Source organism: Ambystoma mexicanum, chromosome 12, assembly GCF_040938575.1.
Source record: "Ambystoma mexicanum isolate Mex_15411 chromosome 12, UKY_AmexF1_1, whole genome shotgun sequence".
Taxonomy (NCBI): Eukaryota; Metazoa; Chordata; class Amphibia; order Caudata; family Ambystomatidae; genus Ambystoma; species Ambystoma mexicanum.
In genome coordinates this window covers 584,207,834-584,223,313 of record NC_090936.1, presented here as the reverse complement: position 1 = coordinate 584,223,313, position 15,480 = coordinate 584,207,834, and the positions used below count along the sequence as shown (strand labels likewise).

General features: G+C 47.1%; 1 protein-coding gene across 5 annotated transcripts in view; it reads right to left on the bottom strand.

Annotated features, from left to right (window-relative positions):
- The window catches only part of KDM2A (lysine demethylase 2A), a 1,348,567-nt gene that overhangs the window by 1,083,010 nt on the left and 250,077 nt on the right, over positions 1–15,480 (bottom strand). For all 5 annotated transcript variants that reach the window (XM_069628943.1, XM_069628942.1, XM_069628941.1 and 2 more), the window contains one exon: positions 5,065–5,203. In XM_069628943.1, coding sequence (XP_069485044.1) covers positions 5,065–5,203 — 139 coding nt within the window. The remainder of the gene's footprint in view (positions 1–5,064; positions 5,204–15,480) is intronic.

Below are 15,480 nucleotides of genomic sequence, written 5' to 3'. Positions count from 1 at the left end.
CGAGTAGTAGATCCTGTTGGACGCTACTACACTGCTTAAGGTAGATGATGTCCTCCAGAAGCTCTGGTGAATCCACACACCTCAAGCAGGAAAGCTCAGCCCGTAGACCAGCACAGTGCAGCCCCTTGGATCACCTTTCCAAGACCATTGTGTGCACAGAGAACGCAGGAATCCTGCTACCAACTCTAGCAACTCCCAGCCTAACGAACTGCAGATTACACTATCAATTGTAACCCAAGGTTTCGAGAAGTCATCACAAGGTATTAATGTGCTACAACATTCCAGTGACATGTCAGAGTTCAGCTGCTATACAATTACAACAATGCAACTCCAAGAATCAGAGTTGTGTCCGCTGCTAGAAGCCCCATAACCCAGAGGGCTGGAAAGCCAAAATAATCAGACTGTGCAGGATCTCTGATCTCCACAGCCTTCCTTAATAAGGTCACCTTCCATTCCATTGTTCCCAGATAGGACAGTCTTAGCCCGCTGGAGTCCTCCCAGGTTCCAAGCAGAGAAAAGGGCCAGAGCAAACCAATGGGCCCTTTCATTCTTATGAATCACCTCATGGTACTCCGCTTTTAGTTTTTATCAGACCATTTTAGGAGCCAACAGATAGAATGACTTCAACCAATCAGGGCACAGTATTTCTATTTGAACCTCTTTCATACCCAGTCACCTGCCAGAACAACTTGTGCCTTACTAGTTATCAATAATTCTTTAATGTTTCTCACTCACTTGATGGTATATTGTCTGGTCATAGTGAAGTGTGTGAGAAGGCATTACTCAAGTCACTAAGTATCATTCTGGAAAACAGGGACCAATTGTATAGGCTTCCAGAGATGTTTGTCACCAATGATATTCATGAAGGTTTGACAGTAGGCGGCTATAGCATGGCGCTCATGGAAAGATGCCTCTTTGGGCAATTGATGGATTATTCTTAAAGCAACAGTAAATGGGCATCAACCCAACACCGATCAAGGGCCTTTATCTACTCTCAAGCTGGGTTCTGGAATGGCCATCTATATTTATAAAAGTGAAAATGTGTGGGTTTGTGGCTTGGGGAAGCATTGTTCCATATACAATTCTACACCGTTTCACCAATCTCTACCGAATTTGGCATAGTTACCTGTTGGGACCATCCAGACATTACTGGCTACATGCCATTTGGACACCCCACCCCTTTCCCTGGATTTCAGCACCTTCACACATGAAACGGTTGCCTGAAATTGGCAATACATCGATGTGGTTGCAGACAGACCGGTCCGCAACCTTAGAAAGCACAGTTTCTGGGACATTTGCACAGCAATGAACTGCACCACGCCATGGTGAGGCAACAGGTGGTGAGAGAGCACAGTAGATCCAACTATGAGGCAGCACACCAACTCTCACCCCCCCGCCCCCCCAAAAGACTACTCCGGGGTATGTCAGCCAGCCACGTACGCCATTTCTCAGTGAAGTTTACTTCAGAGGGCAAAGCACATCAAGTGATAATCGAATTGTAACAGCGACCTACAGGATCATCGATTTTCAACAATTGACGAGATTGGCATGTCTATCCACAGAGCCTGTGCAGAGAATGGGTACTTTTTGCTAGTTATGAAAAGATAATTTTTCTTCAGAAAATTAAACTGTCTTCATTGTTAATGTGCTGTATCAAGGTAAACCTCATTGTTTGTTTAGATTGAAAAAATGCTGTAAGTAGAGGAAGTCCAAAGCCGTCGCAGATATTCCCACAGAAAATGAATATCTCTCAATGAGCACAGATTTCCTATATTATCTGCAGATTTTAGAAATCGTGTGCCGATTTCGGATATTTACCAAAGATTTACTCACGTTGACTATGTAATTTCCAGCTCTGTCTGCACTCCCAGGCAGAGACAAAGCTCACCTAAATATACAAGAATGCAGGACAGGTGGCAGCTGCAAGCATAGGCTTGCAGCACAATAGGTGTCGATTTCTTGACATTCAGGAATATGGTGAGTTCAGTTTTACTGAATTTCAAACAGAGAAACTGTAATTGGCCATTTTCAATGTCATGTATATAGGTTTTTAGGTTTGCTCCAAAGAGCTGAATATTTTCCACAGAAATTAGAAAAATAGGTCTCTGGGTTTTTACATTTTTTTCCCTTCAGGTTTGCAAATCTATAACCTATAGGCAATAAACAAAGATGAAAACTTCAACTTGCCCCTCTAGTGCCTCAAAATATGAGAGTAAGAAAGAGTGGTTTCTGCACAGTGGAACTTCCAAAACCTTAAAGTTGTAGTCGGTCTCAAGCATTGAGGAATAATAATCTGGAATCACAATATAGGCATCCCTTCATTATTAAATGCCATTTTTGAAAGGCCCGAAAGGCTGAATAAACCCTTACATGGGGAAAGTCACAAGAAGAGACCAACCAATCACAATACGTGAAGAAGGAAACCAGATACAAATTAAGATAGGTTCTCTGCAACAACAAATATTTTACTCATCACCCTGGAAACAGTAATGCACCAAAACTAAATGTAGCACTTAAAAAAGAAAAAGGTGTCAAACTCTCAAAATGTAAGGGAACTCTCAAATATTGAAGTGTTTGTAGTGTAGTGCTACCACCTTGGAAAGTGAAAAAATGAAAATCCAACGTAGCCCATTATAGTGCTGATGTTATAGTTTCCTCCATTGCAGTTGAACTGGTGTGTATTAACACTGAAATTACAAATGTTTCTTTGGGGGCAAGTGTGCTCTACCATCCTTACCTGGTGCCTTCTAAAACTACGCTCCGACAAACGGGCAGCATTAGCTCTTTGGCAAACATCACGGGATGAGAAAGACAAACTCAACTTCAAATCCCTTGCAATTAATTACAAGAAAGCCATCATTAAAGCCAAAGCTAAATCCTTCGAAGAGAGAATTGCTGAGGCCAAGTCGAACACCAAGGAAATGTTCGCCATTTTCAGGGAACTTGAGAACCCCACACCCACCCCCCAAAACTTCACTAAGGACAAAGAATGGTGTGACAACATCCAAACAGCCATGCGCAATAAGATCAGCTCTCTCCAAGCCAAAATCTTGAACACCAAACTAACTCTCTCCACCCACACTACACCCTCCCCACCACCACTGCCCCCATCACCCACTGAGGCCCCACCCACCTTCTTGTTTAAAACTGTCCAAGAAAACGACATGATCAACATTATGAAAAACCTAAAACCCTCCAATTGCAAAGGCGACCACTGTCCTGCCTCCATCATCAAAGACTGCGCAGACACCTTGGCCCCTTTTCTAACAGCCTTTGTCAACGCCTCCTTCACCACTGGGAGAGTCCCCGCCTGCCTAAAGGAAGCATGGGTCCGACCCCTCATAAAGAAACCCACACTTGACCCCACCTCCCCTAATAACTACCGCCCCATCACCACTGTCCCTTTCCTCCTCAAGATTCTAGACAAAGCAGCCTACCTGCAGGTCCAGCACTTCCTCGAAGAACTGAACCTCCTTGGACTGAGACAATCCGGCTTTCGCCCTAGGCATGGGACAGAGACCGCCCTACTCGACCTAAAAAATCAAATGGACGACGCAAGGGACCAAGGCAAACCTGTCTTGCTCCTTCTCCTGGATCTGTCGGCAGCTTTTGATCTTGTAGACCACGACATCCTCTGCCACCACCTCTCCTCCACAGCCAACTTCTCTCAAGAAGCCATTACATGGATCACCTCCTTCCTCCAAGGCAGGACCATGCAGGTCTTCTCTGACCTAGCCACTGCATCACCCTCTATCATGCTATGTGGGGTGCCCCAAGGCTCCTGCCTCTCCCCCACCCTCTACAACATCTTCACCCGCCCCCTCTTCCTCATCCTTGACGCCATGGGCATCTCTTACACCAACTATGCCGACGACACACAGATCCTTCTCACTCTGACAGGCGACTATGACACGGACTCTGCTACCCTCAACAACATCTACAACACAATTCAAATGTGGATGGCTATCAACGGCCTCTGCCTTAACTCCGACAAAACTGAGCTCCTACTCGTAGGCTCCCCTGACACCATCAAGAAACTTGACGCTCAGTTCAGCCATTTCACCATTGACTCAATCACGATCCCAGTACTTGACACGGTAAAAACACTAGGCGTCTACCTAGACTCCAATCTATCCATGACCAGACAAGTAAACGCCATTGCCTCCTCGGCCGCTTACCATGCAAAACTCCTTAACGCAATCAGACCTTATCTGTCAAAAGACACCTGCACTAACATAGCCAGGGCCATAACCGGCTCGCGACTTGATTACTGCAATATTCTTTTCCTTGGGACCTCCAACAAAAATCTTGAGAAGCTCCAAGTAATACAGAACAGTGCCCTACGCGCTGCACAGGGCATTGCCAAGAGAGAGCACATCACCGCTGCCAGAAAAGCTTCCCACTGGCTCCCCATAAAGGAGAGGATCCTATTCAAGGCTCTAAGCATCACCCACAAATGTGTCCATCTTGCCGCCCCAATGTACCTTTCGCAGAGGATCCACCTGGTCTCCTCCACAAGACCCACTAGATCACCCTATGCCAGCATGCTCTCAGTACCCAGGGTAAAAAGGACCAGAGCAGGGGGCTCCAGTTTCCCGTACCTCGCTGCCGTACACTGGAACACCCTCCCTAGCTCCCTGCGCTCTGAACCCTCACTGACCGCCTTTCGGAAAACCCTGAAAACGACCCTGTTCATCTAACAATTACATGGCCTAGCCCTCATAATTGTATTCTATGATGTATTATGTGATATATCTGATCACAGGTCACTGCCTTACTGTAACCCAAGGCACAACCTGCTCACATTGTAACTAAGTCTTCCTTGCAAGTAACAGTGCCACAATGCCCCTGGGCTGCCTGCGCGCTATATAAATTTAATAAATAAATAAATAAAATAAATAAAAGAACAGTTGCACCATTCCCAGAACTCCCAGAATACGGCACTGCTCTTCTACAAAGTTAACAACCCACCATTATTAGGCATATATTTACTTACAATTAGCAGCAGACAACTGAAAGTGTTTTATAAAAAAAGAATATAATTTAGCAGTACAAGCAACTAACCTTTTCCTTCCATGAACATCACAAAGTTGGCATTATATTTGGTGCTGCAAAGTTTCTCCTCCAGGTCGAAGGTCCTCTTGCCCTCAATTTCCTCATCGGATATACCATCGTCTTGATATTTCCGCCGCATGTTGCCACGCTGGATGACCAAGAAAAAAAGAAAATGGGGTAAAATATGGGAGAAGTTATTACTTAAACACAAATTATTGATCCAGACGCTGCACATCGCCTTGCTATTTCAGTACCGCAAAACAATCATCTGTCGGCCAATGCACATTTTGCCTGTTGCAGCCCAGCAACTCCATTATTGCCCCTGCCCCGCTCCCCCAACACCACTCTCTGCCAATACCCCTAAAACCTAAACTGAAGCCCACTCTTCTAATCCAAACCTGGCACTCACACAGATCTGCCACAGCAAGATTGGGGTGCTTTACCGTTCGGTAACCGTCGTGTGCTGTTGTGGAAGTCTATGTGTGGTTTGTTTTGTTGTTGCTGTGTAGTGAGGGTTGTGCAGTTTGTTCTGCTTTAGTGTTGTGGTTGTGTTTGGTTAGAGTTTCAGAGGTATATGCAGAGGGGTGAGAATGTTAGTGAGTAGGTTATTGGCCTCGCTATATAGAGGTGATATGTGCTAAATGCCCCCATTCTTTCTCCGTGGGGCTCATGAATAGCTCTGCATTTCCATCTAAATCCGGATAATATTCACAATCCTGTCTATATATGACGCATGTCAATATTCATTATTGCATCCAGATGTGGAACTGACCTACCTTCAAGCCTGTCTAGATGCTAATCAAGCTAGCATACAGGATTCTATCTAAATATAACATTGTTAATATTCCCAGTGCAGTCTAGATGTGGCAGAGGCTAATATTCGCGATGCTATCTACATGGACACTGGCCGACCTTCATAATCGTCTCCCGATGTGACGCAGACCAATGTTCACAATTCTGAGTATGGCGCTTGCTAATATTCACGCTTCTAACCAAGCGTGGAATTGCTAACCTTCAAATTCCTATCTCGATCCAACGCAGGTTAATAATCACCATTGTAACTAAATGCAGTATTGCTATCATTCACAATTCTGTCTGGGTCCAGCGCTGGCTAATGTTCACGGGTTCTGTCTAAATGTGGTACTTGCTAACATTCATAATTCTAAGTATGACACTTGGTAACATTCATGGAGAGGGTGAGATTGTTGGATAGTGTTGGGCATGTATGCTAATTTCTGTCCTCATGGGGTTGTCGCTTGTGTTCTGTTCCTACTAGCGTTCTCTCTTGTTATATGATTTTCCCTTAATCGGTTCTGGGTGTTGCCTGTGTCAACATATATTCTGTCGATCTGTTCTTTGGGTTTCCCGTTTGATTGTTTAGTTGTTTCAATTTGGTTCCGAGGTTTGTTTATTCGTTTGTTATGCGCACCAAACCCACAGGTAAAAGGGCGCAGCTGTATGAAGATGCAAAGCTTACATAGTTACAAGTATACACCGAATAATACACAAATATACACAGAAATTACATAAATACAGAGTATACAGAATGTGCAAATATATACAGAAGTAAGATGGCCTTTATAGTTACAGGAATAAGACATAAGCAGTATGCAGGGATACGCTGTGCATAGTCATATCATCCGTGTATCACTAAGGCTTGCCAGTAAGCTGGAGTAACGGGCATGATCAACAGGTTATAAACTAAGGGTCTGTAGCGATAATGTTTTTTATGACATTTTTTCTGAAATGTAGGTAGGGTGGTCTGCTCTCAAGTCTTGAGGCAAAGAGTTCCAACATTTAGCAGCCTGTACAGGGAAGCTATTGCCACCAATAAGTAAGTAAGCTTGTATTTAGGTATGGTCAGGCAGTTAGCATTGCCAGCTCGGGTCAGTCTATGAACTATTCTTCTCTGAAACTTGGCTGTAAGGTAGCTAGAGGCAGCGCTATTTAGAGCTTTATGAGTCAGTGATAGTGTCTTCAACTGTATTTTATTGGCCGTGGATAACCATTTATGATGGAGTCTAAGGGGGGAAAGATGGGTTCTTTTATTTATGCCCAAGGCTGCTCTTAAGGCATTATTTTGTAATGTTTGGAGCTTACGGATAGTTGTTTTATTAGCACCACTGTAAAGAGCATTACAGTAATCCATTCTGGCGAGTATTAGAGCCCTAGCCAGGATCAAGCAGCTGTCGTCAGATAGGAATGGCTTGCCAGCTCTGAGTAGCTTGCATGTGTAAACTGTGGAGGATGTCAAGGATTTCATCTGTTTATCAAAAGACAGTGTGGAGTCAAGTAGAAGCCGGGGGTTTTTACCTCCTTGGAGACTTTAATGGAATTCCCGTCAATATTGAATGAAGAGAATTCCTGACCTAGTTTTTTATGTTAGTCTGTGAGCCCAGAATTATCAACTCGGTCTTATCATCGTTCAAGTATAGGCCATGAGTGACCATCCATGCTTGAATGATAAGATATACTTTGTTCACCAATCCTGTGTCCTTGCTGTGATACCCTGAAAGCGGGCGGAGAATCTGGGTATCATCTGCGTAATTGGTGTAGGTAATACCCAGAAGGTCCAGATCATCGAACAAAGGCTTGGTGAAAATATTGTAGAGAGTTGGTGAGACGCAGGAGCCTTGAGGGACACCTTACAGGATGGGAGTTGGGTCTGCGTCTGCCGAGGGAGAGAAGACTCTCCGGGTTCTCTCGCTCAAGAAGGATTTAATCCAATTGATAGCTTCCAGGGAGAAGTGGGAGACTGAGTCAAGGTGTCGGCAGAGGGCTTTGTGGTTGACCAGATCGAATGCGGCGGAGAGATCAAGTAAGAGCAGAAGTACTGACTTCCCTTTGTCTCTCAGCTTGTCTATTTGGGTCTTTAAGTCAATTAAGGCTGTTTCTGTTCCGTGTAGCGGGCAGAAGCCAGATTTTCTGTTACCAAGGAGTTGAAGAGCCAGGTTTTTAGTAGTTATCTAAAGTGTAGATGGTCTTTGGTGTTTATGTCCTTTGGGATGTCATTCCAGGTTTTTTGGACAGGTGGGAGAAGGAGGAGCCCCCTAGTTTTTTCTTGACGTATGATTTTGGTTCCAGGCGGATTTCATTGCTTGATCTGAGGAGTCTCATTGGCTTGTAGATAGTTATTTTCTTTTGTAGGAATTCAGCTCCTTGTCCGCGGATTGATCAGTGTGTTATGCACATTGTTTTTAAGGTGATACGATGTTTGACTGGGAGCCAATGAAGTATTTTTAGTGCTGGATTGATGTGGTCTCTTCGGGATAGTTTGAGGCGGAGTCTGGCTGCTGCATTTTGGATGAGTTGTAGTTTCTTCAGGAGGTATTCTGGCATCCCAAGGTAGAGGTTGTTTGCTTAGTTGATTCTTGACATGAGGGTGACAATTTTAAGTGTTTTGTGGGTGAAGGAAGGGAGTAGTTTTTTTACCTGTAAATTCATTTCTCCAGCGTTGGTATCTTTCATGGATTCACATACTGTGACTATTTCCCCGTCGTCAGGCTGGGAAACCTCTGCAACTTTAACTTAGCCTTTTCCTATGGAAACTTTTACACTTTAAGAGTCCTATCAACATCCTTTTTAGGTGCTTTAGGCCCCACCAATAGGACGCCTGGTATAAATAGCCCCGCCCCCGCGGCTTCTCTTCAAATTTTAACCTCCAAAAGTAGCGGGAACCCGAAATCAGGTTTGCATGCAGGGGCGGCCGGCGGGCGCATGTGAATCCATGATAGATACCAACGCTGGAGAAATGGAGTTACAGGTAAGAAACTACTCTCTTCTCCAGCATTGGATCTTTGATGGATTCACATGCTGTGAACAGATTACATAGCAGTACAACCAATGTGTGGCAGTGTGTCACATGCAAACCAAAAACAGTACTTAACACATCCATGAGACAACAAACCCAGTAAGTGATATAGCACATAGAAAAAAAACACAAAGCTGCAGGGCCTACCTTATTGGAACGCCCCACTTGCACATCATCCACACGTTGCTGCCCCAGACAGTAATCCCTGGTGAAGGTATGCGGCACCGCCCAGGAGGCTGCCTGGCAATGTCCACCAGCGGTATCCCAGACCACAACGCAGCTGACGACGCTGTGGACCACGTAAAATTAGCCTTCAGAATCCCCCTCAAAGGCTTGCCAGCTTTAGAGGGACAAAACAAGATTGTAGAAGAAACCCAGCAGGAAAGTCCTTGTTTGGAGATGGACTGGCCCTTGTTGGAGGGCCCAAACGCCACAAACCACTGCTTTGACTTCCTGAAGTCCTGTGTACGATTCAGATAAAACTTTAGTGCCCTCTTAACATCCAGAGAATGCAGGGCTTTTTCCGCTGCTGTGGATGCATTAGCAAAGAACGTGGGTAATCTAATAGAGGCAAGTTTGTGAAATGGTGACGGTACTTTCGGAATAAAGTCTGGGTAAGTAGCCAGGAGAACCTCATCTTTCCGAAACCTCAGGTAAGGCGGGTCAATGACCAGTGCTTGCAATTCAGACACCCGCCTTGCCGAGGGAATTGCCACTAGAAAAGCCAACTTCCATGAGAGAAACTTCAAAAGGAGCCGTCGACATGTGCTCAAAAGGAGGCTTCACACCGCCGAAAACTACTTCACCGGAGGAAAATGTACGAAACAACCCCTTCAGAAAATGTTTCACCAAGCAATCACTGAACAGAGGAGCAGCATGGGGCTTTCTCGTGAACCTAGAAATCGCCGCCAAATGCACTTTAATGGATAACAACTTCAGGCCCCCTTCCGCCAGGTGTAACAGGTATGGAAGAACCTAAGCCAGAGAAACGGCCAAAGGCTCAACCCCAGGATGACCCTTACACCATTCACAGAATCTCATCAATTTATTACCATACGAGACATTCGTGGATTGCGCCCTCGCTGCCTCCAAAATCCGCCAACACTCTCGGGGTATTCCTCAACGACCGAACTCTGAGTGGTCAGGAGCCACACCGCAAAGCTGAGAGATGTCGGATCGGCTCCTCCACCGCCAGATGAAAATGATCTGAAAACGACGTCAGACTGGGCCAGAACAGGGCCACCAGAATCACTCGACACTGGTACTTCCGTATCCACTGGATGGTCCTCTGAATGAGCAGTAAAGGGGGGGAATGCATACGCAAAGAGACCCGTCAATGGGAATGAAAACACGTCCCCCAATAACTCGGGATGAGCCCTCTGCTGGCGAACTCCAGACACTGTTCGTTTTCCCTCGTAGCAAAGAATATCCAACAGATGCCGCCCCCATCGCTGGAAGATCCGTGCCGCCTGCTGCTCCTTCAGCCTCCACTTGTGCAGCTGACTGGCGTCCCTGCTGAGCATGTCCGCTTGAACATTCAGAACTCCGGGCAGATGGAAAGTGACAATGCTGATCCCTTGAGCTAGAGCCCAATGCCAAACGTCCTGCGCCTCCTTCGACAGGACTCTGGAATGTGTGCCCCTGTTTCCTTAAATAGAACATGGTGGTGGTATTGTCCGTTAACACCCTCACCAGCGATCCGCAGAAGACACGACTTTAGGGGCCAGGGCACTGCCCTCAACTCGAGCACATTGATATGCAACAGTCTCCACCCGAGACTATAGGCCATGCAACTGTAACCTGTCGAGGAGTGCCCCCCATCCTACCTGGGAAGCGTCCGCTACGATCGTAAACTGGAACTCCCGCTCCAGCAAGGGCATGCTCCTTACAAGATTGACCGGGCCCGCCCACCAGTGAAGGGCGTCCACCAAGCTTTTGTAAACCACCAACTTGTCTGAACATAATCCCTGACTCTGCAACCATCTGTCTGCGAGGAACTCCTGCACCAGCATCATGAACAGGTGGCAATTGGGAAGTAGAGGGATACAAAATACCATGGCACCCAACAGCGACATGTAACCTCGGACCGAGATCACCTTGCCCTTTTTTCCATTGCTTGCCTTGGCCCGCAATTTTTCCACAAGCTCGCTGAAAGGCCTCACCAGATTTTGCCGAGTAAGAAACTGAGCCCCAAGAAACACCAACTCCCTGGACAGCGTCAAATACGATTTTTCGAAGTTGACGGCAAATCCCAGCCATTGCAAAAAAAGCTGCATGGTCGTCGTGAAAGACTCTCGTGCCCTTCCCTGCGATGAACCCCTCACCAACCACTCGTTCAGGTAGGGGTACACATGATGACCTTCCCTACAGAGGAAGGCCGCCAACGGAGCCAGAGACTTCGTGAACGTCCTGGGGAACTTTAGGCCAAACGGGAGGACCCGAAACTGATAGTATTAATCTTCGATCACAAAACGCAGGAACCTGCAGTGCTTCTGCCGCATAGGGATGTGAAAATAGGCATCCTGCAGATCCAACGACGCCAGGACCTCGCCTGGCTGCACCGACCAGATGACATCTTGAAGGGTGAGCATCTTGAGCTTCAGGCGCTGCAGATTCTTGTTCAACGCCCCAAGATCTAGAATAGGCCTCCACTTGCCGTTGGGCTTTACAGGACAAAATACCAGGAGTACACCCCGTGGCCCCACTCCGCAACCATAACTGCTTCTAGCGCCCCTTTCTCTAGCATGAGCACCACCTCCTGCCGCAGGATCTGAAGATGCGGCTGAAGCCCGTGCACCGGCGGAAAAGAAACCGAGGACGCCGGAACGCTGAGTGGCCAAGACACAACGTGTCCAGCACCTAGCGATCTGATGTTACCTTCTGCCACTCGTCGACGTGGATGGCGACCCTGCCCGCCAGCAGATTGTCCATATGGCATTCATTGTTGAGTTTTAGTGTGTTACCCCTTTGCATGTGTCTGACTTTATATTGGACCTCCGGGCAAATGTCTGTGCACTTCAACCAGGCCTGCCGTCAGAGCACTACGCCATTATTAACCTGTTTAAAACCAGACTCCGCCGGGTCCACAGCAATATCGATGCTGTGGTTGGAGGCCTCCTCCCCCTCTCAAACCAACAGCATTGCTTCCTTTCGGTGTTGCTCCGGCAGATATTCCAGTATCGTGGGCAGCCGATGCCAAATTTCACAATCATATCTGGCCATAATTGCCAAGGAATTTGCAGCCTTCACAGTCGTAGCCGCTATATTTAAGACCTTTTTTACCAAAATCGTCCTGCTTCCTGACCTCACTGTCTGCAGGCATCACACATTTATGTTGGCTCCTGGCCTCCCGGCTGGCCGCCGCTGACACCACGGACTCGGGCGTGGGCTGCGACACCAGGCATCTAGGGGTAGACTCCAGAGCCTTGAATTTCTTTTCAAGACAAACTTTCACAGCCGGCTCTGAAAACGGGTGGCGCATCATGGGCAGGCCCTCCTGCCACACATGGTCGAGTATCGGTACCGAGAAGACCACCTTCCTCGACTTGCCCATATGGTGGAAGAGGAAGCAGTCCTTACGTTCCTCTTCAAGAGCCAGCCCAAACTCCAGACATGCTTTCGACATCATGGCGTGGAACGCCCCAATATCATCCGGAGGCGATGGCTGAGCCGGACTACAGGGCTGCTCCACGTCCGTGCCCCACGCGTCATCCAAATCAGGTAGCTCGCCGAGACCGTGGATGACTCAACCCCACCGGTAAGGGCAACCGTGCCGGAGGAGACTTCCTAGGCACCTCACCAGGCAATCCCTCGACCACCGGCACCGCCGGACTCGGAGGAGCAGGCAACCTTGCATCTAACTGCCCCCAACAAAGATTGAAGCGTAGACATTACTTACAGCAAAGACTGCGGGTTAACCAATGGATAAAGGGGTGGCCCAGCCCCTACCACACTCGACATCGAAGGCCTCACACACTGCAGACGCAAGGCTGACGGGTCAAACACCGGCTCCTGTTCCTTCTCCATTCCTGAAAAAACAGAAAACATAGCAGGCTCTTGCTGCAAAATGTTCTCAGGAAGGACTGACTCAAAGGCAGCGGACTGCCCACCCGTCGTCAACAACCCTTCCGATTCCACCTGTGACGACAACCGCAGAAGACCACTCCCATCAAAGTCGTGGACAGCGCCAATGACACCACCGTCGACAACAGAACCACCGTCTACAAGCTCGTCGTCGGAGCCACGTCCCTTGGCCTCGATCTTACTGAAGACCCGGATTTCTTGGAAGAACCAGAACGATGCTTTGAAGACTCCCGGCTGGACGAAGACTTGTGATGGTCCCTGCACGACGAGTGCTTTGACGAAGACTCCCTCGGCTTCGCCAGGTCTTTCTCCGACACCGTAGACTTCTCGGGCCTACCATCAGACCACTTGAACTTGTCTGGCTGACCATGCTTGGACAACGAAGAGCCACTCGCCCCTTCGACTGATGTGGCCTTGACGAAGACTTGCTGCCACTCCCCACCACCGACGCAGGCACTGTGACCCGATGCTTCTTAGCAGGGGGTTCTGCCGACGCAGCTCGGCAATGCTCTGCGGATTTCTCTGCCATTCCGGAAGACTGGCTCCCCCGGACCGAACCCACCTCAGACGCCGGGAACGTGCCCTCATTAAGCAAACATATGAACCGTCGATTACGGTCCTTCAAGGTCTTCTGCAAAAAAGCATGACATATCTCGCAGGTATCCGCCGAGTAATGAGGGTAAAGACAGTAAAGACAGTCCATATGACCATCCCCATCGTATACCTTCATGCCGCAGTGAGCACATGGCCGAAAAAGAGACTTCTTCTGGGCTACAGACATCCTAGCCCAGCCCACGAACAAAACACACGTGCAAAACCATGAACACACACAAGGTGATCCCAACAGTTTGGAGACGGTTGAAATCTGAAGGGAAGCCGTGGGGGTGGGGCTATTTATACCAGGTGTCCTATTGGTGGGGCATAAACCACCCAAAAAGGATGTTTATAGGACACTAAAGTGTCAAAGTTTTCCATAGGAAAACACTAAGTTAAAGTTACCAAGCTTTCCCGGCCTGACGACGGGAAATATTCACAGCATGTGAATCCATGAAAGATCCAATGCTGGAGAACGGTAGTATTCTTCTTGTTGAGTGAAGGAGGTTGGTGGTTCTAAGGTTAGGGCGTTGTCCATTAGGACTCCCAGATTTTTTACTACCTTCAACGGTGTGGGCGCGGTTTCCATTTCCGTCGGCCAGGGAATGTAGGTGTTCCCTTGGCTTTTGGATATAATGATTTCTGTCTTTCCTGGGTTGATTTTCAAGTTGTTGGCGTTCATCCAGTCGAAGACTTCTTTTAAACATTCTATTAGTGTTGAGTGATCGGCTTGAGTATCTTCGATTTTGTAGATGGTTGGAGTGTCATCTGCGTAGTTGTAGCATGTAATGTTGTACTTTTTGAAGGTCCTTATTACTGGAGTCTGGTAGATCTTGAAGTATAGTGGTGATAGTGAGGATCCCTGTGGTACTCCACAGTCGTTAACTCGTGGAGTAGATTTGAAGTGTTTTATCCATATGGTTTCTGTTCCGTCTGCTAGGAATTATTTAATTCAGAGTAGTGCCATTTCCGTTCTATCTATAGCTTCCAATGTTTTGGTTAGGGGGTCATGGCTTACTGTGTCGAAGGCTGCAGAGAGGTCGAGCAGAATCAGAGCTGAGGTTGTGTTGGAGTCTGCGGTTGTTTTTAGGTCATCCAAGATGGATATTAGCGCCGATTCTGTTCCTCTTGTGGGTCTGAAACCCACTTGTGCTTGGTCTAGCTAGTGGTGTTTTTCTACATGTTCTTGGGTTAATTGGTATACGTAAGTTTCTAGGAGTTGAGTTTTGCCGGGTAGGTAATGTTTGAAATAGGTCTTTAGTTGGAGAGGTCTTCCACGTCGCTACTTGTGTTTTTTAAAAGTGTTTTAATATATGCTGATTTGAAGGATCGTGGTACAGTTCCTGTTGTGAGTGAAAGATTTAGGAGGTTTCTGTAGTGTTCTGATGGCGCAACCAGGTGGTTTTCTCATTTCTTTTATGATGTTGAACATTTCTTTTTGTGTGTTGGTGGCATTGGTGATTCTGTCATCATAATGCCTTCTCTTTGCGTTTTAATTTCCTTCTTGTATGATCGGATGCGTTTCTGGAATTGGGTTTTCTTATCTTGGTTGTATTCTTTCCTCCATTCTAATTCCAGCTTCTTCTTGTTCTTTTTCATGGTGCTTAGTAGTGGGGTGAACCATTTTGCCATTGCTCTTTTTCTTGAAGGTGAAAATGTTTTTTCCGGGGCTATGTTTTCAATTGTATCCGCAATCCATTTGTGGACTAGCTCCACTTTCCCCGTTTAGGTCTGCCCGCTCCAATTCTGTTGTTGAAGGTTTGGTTATCTCCAGTTGTTCCATTAGGTTGCTTGCTTTGACAGTTTTCCAGTTTCTTTTTCTGGTAGTTGTGAGCTTGAGGGCCAGGAAGCTGACTTGGGTTGGTAGTGTGTTCGCGAATGGGATGATGAGATGGTCGCTCCAAAGTATTCGTATCAGTGGTGCTGTGGTGATACGT